Source organism: Natrix helvetica (assembly GCF_964273705.1).
Source record: "Natrix helvetica genome assembly, chromosome: 7".
NCBI classification, from domain to species: domain Eukaryota; kingdom Metazoa; phylum Chordata; class Lepidosauria; order Squamata; family Natricidae; genus Natrix; species Natrix helvetica.
Genome location: NC_138558.1, coordinates 36995628 through 37011133, shown reverse-complemented (window position 1 = coordinate 37011133; position 15506 = coordinate 36995628). Strand labels below are relative to the sequence as shown.

At 47.2% G+C, this 15506-nt stretch overlaps 1 protein-coding gene across 5 annotated transcripts in view; it reads left to right on the top strand.

Moving 5' to 3' along the window:
* The first annotated feature begins 945 nt into the window (after positions 1–945).
* The window catches only part of LARP1B (La ribonucleoprotein 1B), a 68097-nt gene continuing 53536 nt past the window's right edge, over positions 946–15506 (top strand). For 4 of the 5 annotated variants that reach the window (XM_081959347.1, XM_081959346.1, XM_081959348.1 and 1 more), the window contains exon 1: positions 947–1611. In XM_081959347.1, the coding sequence (XP_081815473.1) occupies positions 1263–1611 (349 nt within the window). In that variant the 5' untranslated portion in view covers positions 947–1262. Of the gene's footprint in view, positions 1612–15506 lie in introns of all 5 variants that reach the window. The other variant, XM_081959345.1, reaches the window with a different exon arrangement.

Here is a 15506-nt window from a genome sequence, read left to right as displayed (position 1 = left end):
AGGACTGAACTTGAAAGTGATAAAAACATGGCCAGGAAATTCTTTTTTTTGTTTAACTTTGAATTAAATCACCGAGACCTGATGAATTGCGCCCTAAGGTACTATTATCTTTTGACGAGACCACCATAATCCCGGAGAGATGGGAAGACAGAACAACTGTCTGTTTGAAAAGTGGGCAAAGGAAAATCTAGCATTCAATAATCCCGTCAGTAGACATTCTAGCGCAGATCCTTAAAAAGAAGTATGTGCACGTGCCTTGAAAAGGGTGCCATTCCCATAAATCTTTATTTTCTCGTCGTCTCTTTATTTCAATTGAGCATTATTTGACAAAGCACCCCGTGCTTTTCTTATTCGAAAAGTCAAGCCTGGGCCAAATCGCAGGAACTGATTCCGAAGTGGTTCACAAATCGTAATAAAAAAGTGGCCACCGCTCGTTCTTCGAACACTGGAGAGAGGCATTAAAAAACGTCCAGTCCTAGATTCATTCCCCCCCCTCCCTCCCCAAGGTTGTTTGCCAGGACAAATTCGTTTCCTCTTGATCTCCCATTCAGAGATCCTCGGCCGAAGAATAGGAGTTCATCCCTTTCGATTAAAATTCTCCACCACCTGAGCGGGGCGGGGGTGGGGTGTGTGTGGAGGAAACAAAACCCCAAAATAATAAGAAGAAAAAAAGACTCTGCTCCACTTTGCGCTGCTGGCCGTTGTGATGTCACAACGGATCGAAGAGTTTGAAGACTCCACCTCTTCGTAGCGATCGCCTTGCTTACTAGTTCTTCGCCTTCCCCTCTTCTTTTCATTCCCTTCCTTGTGCGCTTATCCCCGCCCTCCCCCATCCACCCCGCCCCTCCCCCCCCGGCGCGAGACAGCACGCGCGCGACAGCTGTGACGGTGCTCACCAGGCCCTCGAAAACTGACTCTCTCTCAACCCCGCCCCCGCCCCCCGTCGTCGTCGGGAACCCTAGTTTTTTTTTTTTTCCTTTCCCCGCGCGCCACGCACGGTCTCTCTCTCCGTTCCTCCCCGCCGTAGGGCGGTGGCGGTTGAACCACCCCTTGAGGTGTATGAACAACGCCGCCCCCGGAGGCCGCTGTTCGGGCGGGGGGGCGCTTTCCCTCCAGCCTCAGCCCCCGTGGGGCGGCCCAAGCTCGCAGCACGGAGCTTCTCTCAGTTTCGCTCCGGTCTTTCGGCGCCCCGCTTCTCTCCCTACTACTGCTGCCCGGGAGGGAGAGGAGCGTGCCGGGCGGTGCGGCGGTTCCTCTTCGGCATGTCAGCGGCTGCCCCGCAGCCACCATCTCGGGGCGCGGAGAAGAGGAACGGTGGGGCCTGGTTACTGGAAGAGAACCACCGGGAGCCGTTCCTGCTTCCTTCCGGCCAAGTAACTGAAGCTTCCCGGGAAAGTGGCTTCGCCGAGGGTTTGCAGTCGCAACGGCAGCAAGAGGACGAGGAGGACAACGACAAGTGGCAACTGCGGGGGAGGCCGCCGTGTCATGTGGTCGAGGCACCGCCGCCTAAAGAGAATCCCTGGACGCGTTGGAAGCCTCCCCCCAACTCCGGTAGTAGTTTATCTCCTCCCAACGCTTCGTCGGGCGGCGAGTTAACTTCGCAGGATCCGGGTGAGAAAGGCCGCTGCAAGTGGCGGGGAGTGGAGAGGGTGGTGGGGGCGACGTTTAGGTGAGAGAAGTTGTCAAATTGAGTAGCCGCGCTACTTGTGTGTGTGTGTGATTTTGTGTGTGTGTGTGTGTTGGGGCGTGTGTGGGAATGACGGCTCAGGTTTCTTGAAAGCTTTCCCCCTCCCTTCCCACTTTCCTATTGACCCCGAGTAACACGAGCTGTGGAGAAAAGGCTTGGGATGTTTGCCTTCTTAATTAAGAAGTGTTGCCGTTGGAAGTTTAGGCAGGAGGTCAGATGAGGAAAGTTGAGCGTGAAGGGAGGGATGTGGCGGGTTTTGGGGAGTTAGGCGAGGCCGGAGAAGATTGGAAGCTGCTTCTAACTGCAGAGGTCTTCAAACTTGGCAACTTGAAGACTTGTGGACTTCAACTCCCAGAATTCTCCAGCCAGGATAGCTGACTGGAGAATTCTGAGAGTTGAAGTCCACAAGTCTTAGAGTTGCCAAGTTTGGAGACCCCTGTGAATCTAACAAAGCCCTAGAATTTATAGTTGATGTTTGGAGGTGTTTGGAGAACGATCATGAAGTTGGGAATGAAGCATGTGGTCATCTGGTTTTGAGTGTTTTTTAAATATTTCCAAGAGAACTGAACACCACACATTTTTAATGTGGAACAACCTGCAACTTTTTCTTTTTTTTTAAAAAAAAAGAGAGTATGGCTATAAAACATACTCTCTTAAACTCTGGTTTAAGAACACTGGATATTTCTTCTGTCATTTAATATGTTATGAATCTTAATGATATCTGAGCTTACTTGGCAGGTGGCAACGTATTAACGTTTGTTATTACAGTCGCACTAATGTCATCCCATTTCAATATGGGACAGAAAGGGAAATGGGATGCTTTCTACTGAAAATATGCTATCTGAGCTTTAATTCAAACTTTAATTATATTTACTGAATATATTCATAGTGACAGAGGGGATCAGCTCGCAAAACATTTTGTTTAGAAGAATATTGATGTTCTGCTGAATGAAGCTTAAAAATATTTTAAACTACAAATAACTTGATTTTACATGATAACTGAATCCACAAGTTATAATAAAGTATGCATAAGATTTTGGAGTTCTAGTCAACCTGAGTCATGGAAGCTTGTTGAGTGATTTTGAGGTAGCTATTGTCTCAGCCCAATAGGTTCTATACAGGTAGTCCTCGACTTACAACAGTTCACTTAGTGACTGTTCAAAGTTACAACAGCACTGAAAAAAGTGACTTATAACCATTTTTCATACTTACAACTTTTGTAGCATCCCTATGATCATGTGATCAATTTTCAAATGCTTGGCAACTGGTTCATATTTATGACTGTTGCTGTGTTCCAAGGTCATGTGATCCCCTTTTGCGACCTTCTGGCAAGCAAAGTAAATGGGGAAGCCAGATTCACTTAACAAGCGGGTTTGTTTGTTTGTTTGTTTATTGAATGTATATTGCCACTTATTCGCACATGGTGACTCAAGGCGGCTTACAGAATTTATAACCTCATTTAAAACAAAACCAGAGGTGGGTTGCGACCCAGGCCTGCCACGTCCCCGAACTGGTTCCCTTGCTGCCGCTTGGCTGCTGCCATTTTGGATTTTGGTGACATGCACAGTTCACTGTAAATTATTCTGCGCATGCGCATAGAATAATTTACATTGAAGAGCATCCGCACATTGCGCATGGGTTACGAACTGGCAGTAATGCCAGCAGCAACCCACCCCTGAACAAAACCAATAAAATAGAATCAAATTAATATAATATTACATAATAAAATCATCCCCCTCCCCGGTGACAGCAGATCACACGAGCCATTTAATGGGCTCCATCTCGCCCTGGTTTCTCGAGACCCACTGGCAGAACCAGGTCTTCAGCGCCTTCCAGAAGAATGTTAGTGTGGGCGCCATTCTAATCTCTGGGGGAATTATGTTCCAGAAAGAGGGTGCCACCACGGAGAAGGCCTTCTCCCACCAGGTGTTTCTCCCTCAGGAATGGGACCCGCAACATTCCCTGCCTCCCTGCTCTCATGGGTTGGGTAGATGTGACTGGCAAGAGATGGTCCCTCAGATAACCTGGTCCCAAGCCATGAAGGGCTTGGGTCCCAAGTCATGAAGGGTTACTAACTTATCAATTGCAGTGATTCACTTAACAACTGAGGCAAGAAATGTTGTAAAATGGGGCAAAACTCAACGAACGTCTCCCTTAACAACAGAAATTTTGGGCTCAATTGTATAAGTTGAGGACTACCTGTATTTCATTTTGGGGTAGTATATGTTTTTTGATTTATTTGATATTACAGTAGAATGTTTCTAATTCCTGCTTGTATTATGAAGCTACACATTTTTTTGGAAACCTAGAATTCTGGAAGAACCATTAGGAATTTAGTTAAACTTCTGCACTGCACAAAAAAAAAATCAATTAATGCATAGTCTCACTGTTGTGAAGATCTAAGAGTTAGGAAATTTTTTCTGACAGTTAAATAAATTCTAAAGTAACTTCTGATCGTTTTCCCTATAACATTTCCCTATAATAATATTCCAAGACTGAGTGGCTGTGGCTACCGGCGCCCTGGTTCAACCAGTGGATCCCATCGCTGGCCATAGGGGGCGAACAACTGCCCCCCGTGGAACGGGCGCACAATTTGGGCGTCCTCCTTGATGCCCGGCTGTCGATGGATGACCATGTGGCAGCCGTGGCGAGGGGGGCGTTCCACCAGGTTCGCCTGGTGCGCCAGTTGCGCCCCCTATTGGATCGGGACGCCTTACGCACAGTCACTCATGCGCTGGTGACGTCTCGCCTGGACTACTGCAACGCTCTCTACATGGGGCTCCTCTTGAGATGCACCCGAAGACTACAGCTAGTTCAGAATGCGGCCGCGCGGGCTATTATGGGGAGGACAAGATACTCCCATATAACACCACTCCTGCGCGAGCTGCACTGGCTGCCTGTGGTTTTCCGGGTGCGTTTCAAGGTGTTGGTTACTATCTTCAAAGCGCTCCATGGCATGGGACCTAGTTACCTGCGGGATCGCATCTCACCTCACGCATCCCTGCTACCAATCCGCTCCCACAGGGAGGGACTCCTCCGGGTGCCGTCCACTAAGGAGCCCAGGAGCAGAGCCTTCTCTGTGATGGGCCCAACCCTCTGGAATGACCTCCCCCCCGATATTAGAACTACTACCGACCTCCGCTCCTTCCGACAGAAGCTTAAGACCCACCTGTTCCAATTAGCTGGCTTAACTGATTTATAGTCCCACTTTTAACCTCCTGGCAAACATCTTATTGGGTAGTTTTTAAGGGTAATTTTAATGTTTATTTGTATTTTAATTTAAATATTGTACAGTGCATATCCTACCTCCTCCGTTTACCTATTTATATATTTCAGTATATCTATATTCTGTATTCATACTGTTTTAATATGACTGTACACCGCCCCGAGTCCTGTTTAGGAAAGGGTGCGGTTTATAAATTAAAGTTGTTTATTATTATTATTATTATTATTATTATTATTATTATTATTATTATTATTATTATTATTATTATTATTATTATTAACACCTTTTTATTTCCCTTATATCTGACATATCTTCCTTTGGTTTTTTTCTTTACATTGAATATCCTACTTCCTTCTGTCTTTTTATAAAGCATATCTCAAATCTGTGTCATCTTCGTCACCATCTTCTGAGTCTATTTTGACCTGACAAAATTATTCTGGAAATTAGGTACTCAGTACCCCAAGTGTGGTTTTGCTGATGCTGAGTAAATGGAATTAAGATTTTGTGTATCTTTGATACAGTATTATTGCAGTCCAGAATTGCATTAGATTTCTAGTGTTTGTTTTACCCTGCTAGTTCATGTTCAGCTTCCTGTGAATGACTGCACCCACTTTTTTTTGCTGATATGGTTCTTTACTTCCATGTCATGAGTCCTTTATTTTTTGTGGTTCTATGTTTTCTCTCTCCATTTTTACATTTACATTTTTCCCTATTGAAAAACATTGTATTCTTCTCAGCCTAGTCTTCCAATCTGTCAAGATTAAATTATAATCTCATTCTATCATCCTGGGTATTGCCCAAATGTCTCAATGTAATATTAGCCACAAATTTGATAAGCAGCTCACCACTCCTGTTATCCAGGCCATTAATAAAACGAGACTAAGAATCTAACAAGACTCCTGTGAGATCTCACTGGTGGCTGCTATCCAAGTTGGTGCTGACTTTATGCGCAATTAGTCACCAGTTGTGAATCTATCTTTCTGAAGTGTTGCTAAAATTACCTAATAGGTTAAGTAAGATCATGTCCTTGTGTAAAACTTTATGAAATCAAGGCAAAGTACATCCACAGCATTCCTCTTATTCATGGACTACTTAGTCTATCATAAGAGTTTTGTCCCACATGATCTATTTTTTACAGTGCCATGTTTTTGGTAGTAATATTGTCTTTGAGATGCTTATAAGTGGTTTGCTCTATTACCTGTTGTGACGTATTTCCAGAAATTGATGTTAGACTCACTCTAATTATTGGGATCCTCTTCCCCATCCCTCCTTTTTTCAGAGGTGGACTATATTTATCGTTCTTCAGCTTTCTGGTATCTTTCTACTTTTCTAGGAGTCTTCAGAGAAAATATCAAAAATCCTAACAGCTCTTCAACCACCTCTTCTTTCAGTGTATACTAGCATGTATTTAATGTGTCCTATGTCTTGAAGGCATTCAAATTACTGTAAGATCTTTTACTACATCCTTACAGGTCTGCATCTTCCCCTGTTATGTTTGTTATGTCTGTGCTACTCAAATAATAATTTGCTTTGGATGGAGCAAATTGCTCCTTTCCTAGCACCCCATAGATGCCCAAACACTTTTCACCCAGACGGAGAAATGATGGAGACTCTAAGCTTCGTCTGCTTGCAAATGGGATGCTTTGAAATGGACAGATTACCTCCGTTCCAAAGCGTCTCATTTGTAAACCAACAAAGGTTCATCTCCCTCTGGGTGAAAAGTGTGTGGTAGAGCCAACGAAGGCAAAAGCACTGGGGGTGGGGTGGGGAGGGATGCAGCCAATTCCAATGTTAGCTCCATTTCAAAGCGTCCCGTTTGCAAGCAGACAAAGTTTCAAGTCTCCGTCATTTCTCCATCCAGGTGAAAAGTGTGTCTGCCTGGGAAGCCCTGTGGCATTATGGCTGTGGGCAAGTAGATAGGAGGGAGTGGGCAGGCACCTGCAAAATAAGACATCCCCTGAAAATAAGACCTGGATCTTTTGGTCCAAAAATATATATAACATTAACACTGTATAAGTGATAAGACATTTTTTTCTAAATAAAAGACATGTATTATTCACTATTTTGTTCCCTTCATTGTCATTTCTAAGACTATTGCTTCTATCTTATATCATTACTATGGTTTTCTTTATATTTTATTTTAGTCCCTTTTTTCACGGTGCTCTTTGTCTTTTGTTACTTAGAGCTTACATATCTTTTCCATTTTCAGCTATCAGAGTAGTGTCATCAATATAATTAATGTCACTGAAGCCCTTCAATTCTCCCTTCAATTTTAAAATCACACAACTTCTTCCAATCCAGCTTCCCTTAATAGCCATTTGGTGCATAGGGTGAATAAATGGAATATACAGCCTTGTTGCACTCCTTTGACATCCTGGAGCCCCTCTGCTTCATCATGTTCTGTCCATAGTATAGTCTTTATTGTCATTGTACAAAATAAATACAAAATTGTACATATTCCCATCGCAATAATGTCTTATGTTCCTCTGCCTTTTCTAAAGTTTGATTTAGTATCTTTTTTCCCCATGTAGGTCTCTAATCGGCATTGTGGATGATCCTTAATATTACTTGCTACGAGTATTTTACTAGCGTGTGGTATTAAGGATACGGTAAGATAGTTTGCACACTATTGGATTGGAATGTTGATTGACCTCTTTCAATCTGTTGAACACTGAGTCATTCTACAGACTTGCTGATACTGTATAGCTTATTTAGAACTTTACTGATTCTTCTTTTATTGCTTGCCATAATTCATTGGATAGTCTGTCAGTTCCTGTAACTTCCTGTTCCGTAATGACCGGAATGCTGATCTAACTTTATCTTCTAGTATTAAGGGCTCTTGTAATTAAGAAATATCTTTTAAGGTATTCTGAATATTGGCATCTCTGCTATACATTATTTCAACATGCACTTTCCAATTTCATTAGATCTCCTTTGAATTATTTATTATCTGTCGATCAATGTCCGATTGCAAGTTGGAATGTCTCTTCTAACAGCTCTCTCGAACTCTTGGTAAAGATTCTTTTTGAGGTTTTTATCTTTACTGGCTTTGATTTCTTTTCTCTTCTTACCATTAACTTACTCAGGATAATGTAGTGAAAGTAATTTAGATAGGAAAATTGTTATTTTGCTTCAGAAAATTTTTGATCAGTAACAAAAAAAAATGTGAATGTTTCCTTGCATTATCATTTGAAAAATACATTTATAACTATATTTGCAATTATATTTTCAATATTATTTATTAACATTATGAAACAGAGATTTTTAAAAAAATAAAAATGAGAGTTTTTTTAAAAAAAAATTCCAGTGGAAGAGAGGGAGTGGTCACGTGTGGGTATTCTCAAAGCCTGATTGGTCCAAAGACTGAGAGTAAACTTCTTAAATACTCCTGTCTTCCTTTCCTGCCCAGTTTCCTCTCAGTCTCTTGGTCCAGGCACTGTTGAGAATTAAGTTAGGTAGGAAATAGTTTGGAATTACTATTCAATCTAGTTTTGATTTGGCTAGTTGAGCATTTTAAATTATAAAAAAATTCTAAATTTGCAGCTGTGGCCCAAGGGACAGTCCTTCTGCCTCGGGGTGGTTGGGAAGGGTCCTGTGGGGCGTCCATTCTCCCATCCGTGGGTGTGGAGCCTTAGCCCGATCCCCGGGACCACAGGGGTGCAAGCCCTCAGACAGCTGCAGAAGTGACGATCGCTCCTAGAAGCTAGAAAAGGCAGCGTCAGCACCACGAGGTGCGCACGAACTGCCAGAGAAGCCGCCGCTTGATTCGGGCGGCGGCTGCTTGCTTTGTTTTTTAAAAGTTGGAGCGTGAGCGAGCGGAGCGAAGGGGGGAGTGCGCACAGGCCTGGTGCGAGGCCCCTGTTGCCGCCAGGGTGTTTCCGCTGCTGCAAGAGGCCAGGAGATCCGGGACGTGCGATTTCGGCCTCCTTTGGCCTCGCACAGGTCCCGGCGGCCATTATGGATAGCGCCACATGCACGCGGCCTCGATCGGCTTGCAGGGCCACTTGGGAGGTCTAGGCCAAGACGTGCGGCCTAGTCGACCGGCTCCAGTTCCAGCCCAGGCCCAGGTTCCGGAAGGGCCTACAGTGGCCTATCTTCTTCTGCCTCCACACGTCGGGACACGTGAGTGGGGTTATGGAGGAGGGCTCGGAAATTTTCCAGGGCCAGGCCAAGGGCCCGATGAGGGGGGGAAGAAGTTCGGGGGCAGGGGTCTCGACCCGGGGATCCCCCAATAAGGCCAGGGGCGTCCCAGCGTCCCTCTAGAACCTCCACCAGAGAGGAGGCCGGGAGGCATAGGGCCCTGGAAAAGACATTTGCCAGGGCCGAGAGGCAGACCAGGCCTGCAGGACCTGATTCTGCCAGCAGATCACGTTCTCCCATCAGGCCACATTCTGAGCAATCCTCGCCTCGGGGATTCAGCCCTTCCTCCCCCTCTGTTTCTCCTGCCAGGTCCCAAAGGTATTCCAGGCGGAGGGGGTCTCCCTCCCCCTCCCCTTCGGTCTCTCCAGGTTTGGCAAGGGGGAAATCAGGCGGACCCTTTGGAAGGGACATCCAGGGGACATTATACCTCACACAGGTTGGCTCCCCAGGTTTCTGGCAATACTTATAGGGACAGGGAGGATTTGTAACATCTCCCTGAAGGCATTAAAAGACTTATTTCTGCAGCCATTTCTAAGGGCATTGCCCAACGGGACCGAAGCTCACATTCAGCTAGATCTCAGTATAGGGCATCATCTCCTTCCATGGTTAGTGAGACTTCTGCCATGGGGGAAGAGAATCTCCAGGATATGGGGTTCTTGGAAGACGAGGATGCAACCCAGCCCGATCCTCCTCCTTCCTCGGGTCTTTTTCCTCTGGCCATGTTCAAAGTTCTCTTAAACAAGGCGAGGAAGATCACCAAGGTGGGGACAGGGGATCCCACGGTTCCCCCACCTAGGGATCCAGATATGGCCATGTTTTCGACCACGGCCATAAATAGGGAGGAGATTCCAGCCCCTCCCTTGTTCATGGAGGTCCTGATCAACCAGTGGTCCAGCCCCTCAAATTTTTCTAACCTGGGAGTAATGACTGCCGCTTCTACAATGTAGAGCAAACCTTTGCTCAGGCCATTCAACTGCCCTCCATTGACACCCCGGTGGCTACTTTAGTCTCATCTTCCCCAGTGGTGTCCGGGGATGCGGCGGATAAGTTGAAGCCCGAAGATAAGCGGGCGGAACTTACTTTGCGGAATAATTTTAATGCCACGGCTTGGGCCATAAAGTCTGCAGCCGCGGCCTCATATTTCAACTGCGCGGCGGTCATGTGGCTACGCCAGCTCCAGGATCGCATCCCGATCCAGGATGAGCGATTACATCAAGACCTGACAAAAATTATTGCGGCTTCCCAATTTTCCGCGGATGCCACTTTGGACACGGTAAAATTTGCATCCAGCACCTTGGCCACCTCTGTTACTTCCCGCCGTCTGTTATGGCTTCGTCACTGGCAGATGGATAACAAGGCCAAGTGGAATCTGGCGGCCGTCCCATTCAAGGGTCCTAACCTCTTTGGGGAGGCCCTCGCCCCCGTTTCTTGTCGAAAATAAAGACAAGAAGCAGGTACTCCCGTTTAACACTAAAAAGCCCGAAGCTCGGTCTCATCCTTGCCGTAGGCAGTCTTATAGGGCCTCTGAGTTTGACCATCAACAACGCTTCTCTTCCTTCAGGTCCGACAGACAGTTTTCTCGGTCATCCTATCAGGACCGGAATAGGTTACAGCATCAGTCCCGGTGGCCCTTTCGAATCGCTTCTTAGTGTACAGACGGTTCAAAATGTCTTCCCTCAAATCTATCCTTCAGGGCATCCGGAAAGGGGACTTCTTGGCATTGGTAGACCTCACAGAGGCCTACCTTCACATCCCAATCTTCCCAGCTCACCGCAGGTTCCTAAGGCTCTCCCACCACCATTACCAATATAGGGCTCTTCCGTCTGGGTTGGCTTCAGTTCCCCGTGCATTTACGAAGGTGCTGGCGGCCCATCTCTGGTCTGTCCCAGTAAGGCTTCAATGCTACCTGGACGATGTCTTACTTCAGGTGGGATCCCTTCCTCAGGCAGTCGCGGACCTTCATTTTACCATCCAGAGTCTCCAATCCATGGGGTTTTCAGTCAACTTTCCCAAGAGCCAGCTTTCCCCTGCCATACGCATTCTTCACCTGGGGACAGTCATATACTCTGTGGCAGGGGTGGTCCGTCTATCCCGGGACCGACAGAACAGTCTACAACAGCTGGCAGGAAAGGTCCACAGAGATCGGTTCGTTTCTGTCCTCACGTTGTCACAGTTATTGGGCAAGATGGTGTCTTGCATAGGAATAGTTCCGTGGGCCAGGCTTCATCTCCGGCCTCTTCAGTGGGAGCTCATTCCATTCCAGAGGGGACGGATGAGCAACTTGCTTCGAACTCTATGCCTTCCGGCGGGGATCCGGACATCCCTCAGGTGGACCTCACCGGCCAGTCAGCAGGGCTGCTCATTCTGGGAGCCAGCCAGGGTGACTGTCACCACGGACGCGAGCTTGTTCGGTTGGGGGGCCCTGGTGGGCTCTCGATTGGCTCAGGGCAGATGGACAATTTCAGATCTCCGGCACAATATCAATTGGTTGGAGCTGAAGGCTGCCCGCCTCGCTCTCCAGCACTTCAGGTCCTCAGTGGAGGGCCGGCACGTGCTTCTGCTGATGGACAATGTGGCCACCGAGGCCCACATCAATCGTCATGGGGGGACCCACTCTCGAGCCCTCTGGCTAGAGGCTCTGAGACTGGGCGCCTGGGCGGAGAGGCACCAGTTGTCCTTGGTGTCGGAACACATCTCCGGCCTCTCCAACCACCAGGCGGACTGGTTGAGTCGGGCGACCCTGGACAATGGCGAATGGCAACTCCATCCGACCATTTTCCGGAGAATCTTTCAGAGGTTCAGCATCCCCCTGGTAGACCTCTTCGTGTCTCCGACGAATGCGCAACTACCCCGTTCACACGCTTTCAGTCACGGACGGCAGAGGGCACAGATGCCCTCAGGAGCGGGTGGCCGGTGGGTCTGCTCTATGCCTTCCCTCCCATTCCCCTCATCCCAGGGACACTCAGGAAAGTAGTAGTGGAGAAGGCATTAGTCATAGTAGTGGCCCGCTTTTGGTCCAGGAGGCCTTGGTTCACGGACCTTGTTCAGCTGTCGGTAGCCCCTCCCCGTGGAGGATTCCGCGGGAGGAAGTGGTCTTGTGCCAGGGGGTCCTGGTTCACCCGGAGCCCCAGTGGCTTCATCTGACCGTCTGGTTTTTGAATGGAGACTACTGAGGGCGGCCAATCTGTCCTCTGGAGTCATTGGTACCATCGAGGCTTCCAGGCTGCCTTCGATGAACCGGGTCTACAACTCGACCTGGGATGCGTTCGTGAGGTGGTGCGCCCGACGTCAGATTTCCCCAACTAGGGCCACTATTCCCAACGTCTTGGACTTTTTGCAGAAAGGACTAGACAATGGTCTGTCACATAACATCTTGCGCCATCAGGTGGCGGCTCTGTCTTTGGTACTGGGGGGTGTAGGGTCTTTCTCCCTTTCTCAAGTTCCCCTGATCAAGCGGTTTCTTAAGGGGGCGGCTAATCTCCAGCCTCCCCCTATCCATAGGTTCCCTACATGGGATCTGCCCCTGGTCCTCAGGGCCTTGACGGCCTCGAGTTCATCTGAGATTCTTGTCTCATAAGGTGGTCTTTCTAGGGGCAATTACCTCGGCCCGGCGTATCTCGGAGCTGGGCGCTCTGTCATCCAAGGAGGATCTTTGCCATTTTCACCAAGATAGGGTGGTCCTTCGACTCGATCCTACCTTCCTCCCAAAGGTGAACACTCCTTTTCACAGGGCACAGGAAGTTGTCCTGCCCGATTTTTGTCCAGGGCCGTCTAATGATAGAGAGAGGCTCTGGCATCGTTTGGATGTTCGTCGAGCCTTGCATATTTATCTCCGACGGACGGCGGAGATTCGCCGATCGGAGGCCTTGTTTGTTTCTTTTCAACTGGGACTTTGGGGGCTAGGGTGTCCTTGGCTACCATTGGCCGTTGGCTATGACAGGCCATCGGGGAGGCCTATGGGGCGGCAGGACGCCCCGTTCCGTCGGGAATAACGGCCCATTCTACTAGGAGTGCTGCGACCACGGTGGCATGGGCCACTAGGGCTCCCTTTGAAGACATTTGCCGGGCCGCCACTTGGGCGTCTCCGACCCCGTTCATCAGGCATTATCATCTGGATTTGTTCGCTTCGGCGGATGCTTCCTTTGGTCGGAGTGTCCTACAGAGGGTGGTAGCGGATACTCCCCTTGAGCCATAGCTTGTGGTTGCATTTTTGTTCCCTCCCTTGGGACTGGGTTTTGGTATGTCCCACATGTGACCACTCCCTCTCTTCCACTGGAAAAAGAACGTTGGTCTTACCTAACATGTCTTTTCTGGGGAAGAGAGGGAGTGGTCATGACCCGCCATGTTTTTGGGGTTATAGGGGCCAAGGGGAGGCCGTGTGGTTCCCGGGGCTTGTGTTGTGTTGTTGTTGTTTTGTTCCCGTTCTGTTGTTTGCCTTCGAAGAAACTGCGCAGGAAAGGAAGGCAGGAGTATTTAAGAAGTTTACTCTCAGTCTTTGGACCAATCAGGCTTTGAGAATACCCACACGTGACCACTCCCTCTCTTCCCCAGAAAAGACACGTTCAGGTAAGACCAACATTCTTTCTCAGTTCCTCTTCTTTCAAATGCTTCCAAGACATCTGAAACTGTTTGTGAGAGCCCTGATACTGGAAGTTGTAGTGGCACTTAATGGGCAGTGGGAAGCTCTTTTACGTTTTTTATCTCCCCCCCCCCATTTTCTTTATATCATGACATGCAGAAGCTTTCATCTTTAGAACCTGGCTTTGTGGAGCACTCCTCATTTAGCAACGACCTCAGTTAGTGACCTGTTCTGACCCCCCTCGGTCCGGCAATGAACGCAGACACAGGCTTGGCTGTTTGCCACTTTTTAATCACAAAGATTACAACTCTGTTGGCTGCAAGCCCAGGCAAGAATTACATACAAGAATAGTTGGCAACAACCCAAATCAAACAGAACAGACCAGACAGAAGATCCTCAATACTGTTATGAGCGGTTGATTCCTGCAAAACCTTCCTCCCCAAAGTCCCGTCTTATATACGCTCATGAGAGGGGCTACTCCCCAACCACCTGAGCTTCATTATCTTTTATGAGCTTGTTTCCGGAGCAGTTGTTGCCTTCGTTTCTCCGCCCTTCTCTGCCAGCGTCAGAGACAAACTCCCTCTGATCTTCCCCTCTGCTCCATGCCTCAGGCGCTTTCTGGTGGCCAACCAGCCTCTCTGATCCATGCTCTGCTTCTAAACCCTGCCCAGGGTCCTCCACCTCCTCCATAGCCGACTCACAGGGTTCGTCGCTATCTGAGTCGCTCAGCAGCTGCAAAGGATCCTGCTGGGTCACAACAATGACAATTCACAAATATGTCAGCAATAAAGACCAATATACTTATTTATAACTAAAATTTGTATGCCTGACAGCAACACATGCCAGAGTGAGAATAATGCTGGCATAGTTGTTAAAGAACTTCATCTGAATGAGACGATAGTGAGCAGTGATCCTGTCTGTCTGTCTGTCTGCCTCTCTCTCTTTTTCTCTTTTGAATGGAATGCAATTGCTAAACAATAAATGAGACAAAGAAACAAATGATAATTACATTCTATCTATGCATTTCTCTGGAGATTATCCATTAGTTATACCTATTGTTCCCAACAGCCTCATTTTAGTGCTTTCATTAAATAAGATTGCTGAATAGCTATACTTTGTAATATATTTGTTTTTTCCCTTTTGAAATGCTTTCATAATTCAATGCCATAAAGACCATGAGATGTTAATTACCTTTTTTACAATGCAGACCTATGTGTCTTTATGCAGGCGCAAATCTTGGTTGGTGCATGTATTTTTAGTTAAGTATGTAGAACAATCTTCCTCAATTTGATACCTGCTAAGTATGTTGGATGTTGAAATGTTCACTTAGTATAGAGACATGATGGGGAAACATATAGGCTTGAAGCTTTATGTTTAAAGTTTAATAAAATGCATGCTGACGTGGGTAAATAATTTATAAAACTATTGTTAAATATTTATAAGTACTGTATTTCAGATTTTCTAAGAAACCATTAATCTTGAAATACATTGGTAAACTATTTCGCAAATAAATTATGTACAGATAAGTTGATGCTATACATGTACCTGCTAAATATATAGTACTATTCAACTTAATCAGTTTAAATCTCTCGCAGGCATGGCCCTTGGCTCTTTCAAGGGCCCGCCTTGATGACGGGTTCGTGGACCCCGAGAGGTGCAGGAACCGGAAGCTAAGGGGATTTTTAATAAAATGTTTTTTATCTTTTTTAGGGGGTCCCAGGGTGGGGGGGAAGCCTAATCAGACCGGGAGAAGGGCCGGAGCCAGGCAGACAGGTGAGTCTAGGAAGGACGGGGATGCGGTGGCGGGGGGGAATATAAAGGTCACTAAAGCAGAGGGTTGCCCTATTGTAACGGTCGCGGGGAGGAGGGGATGC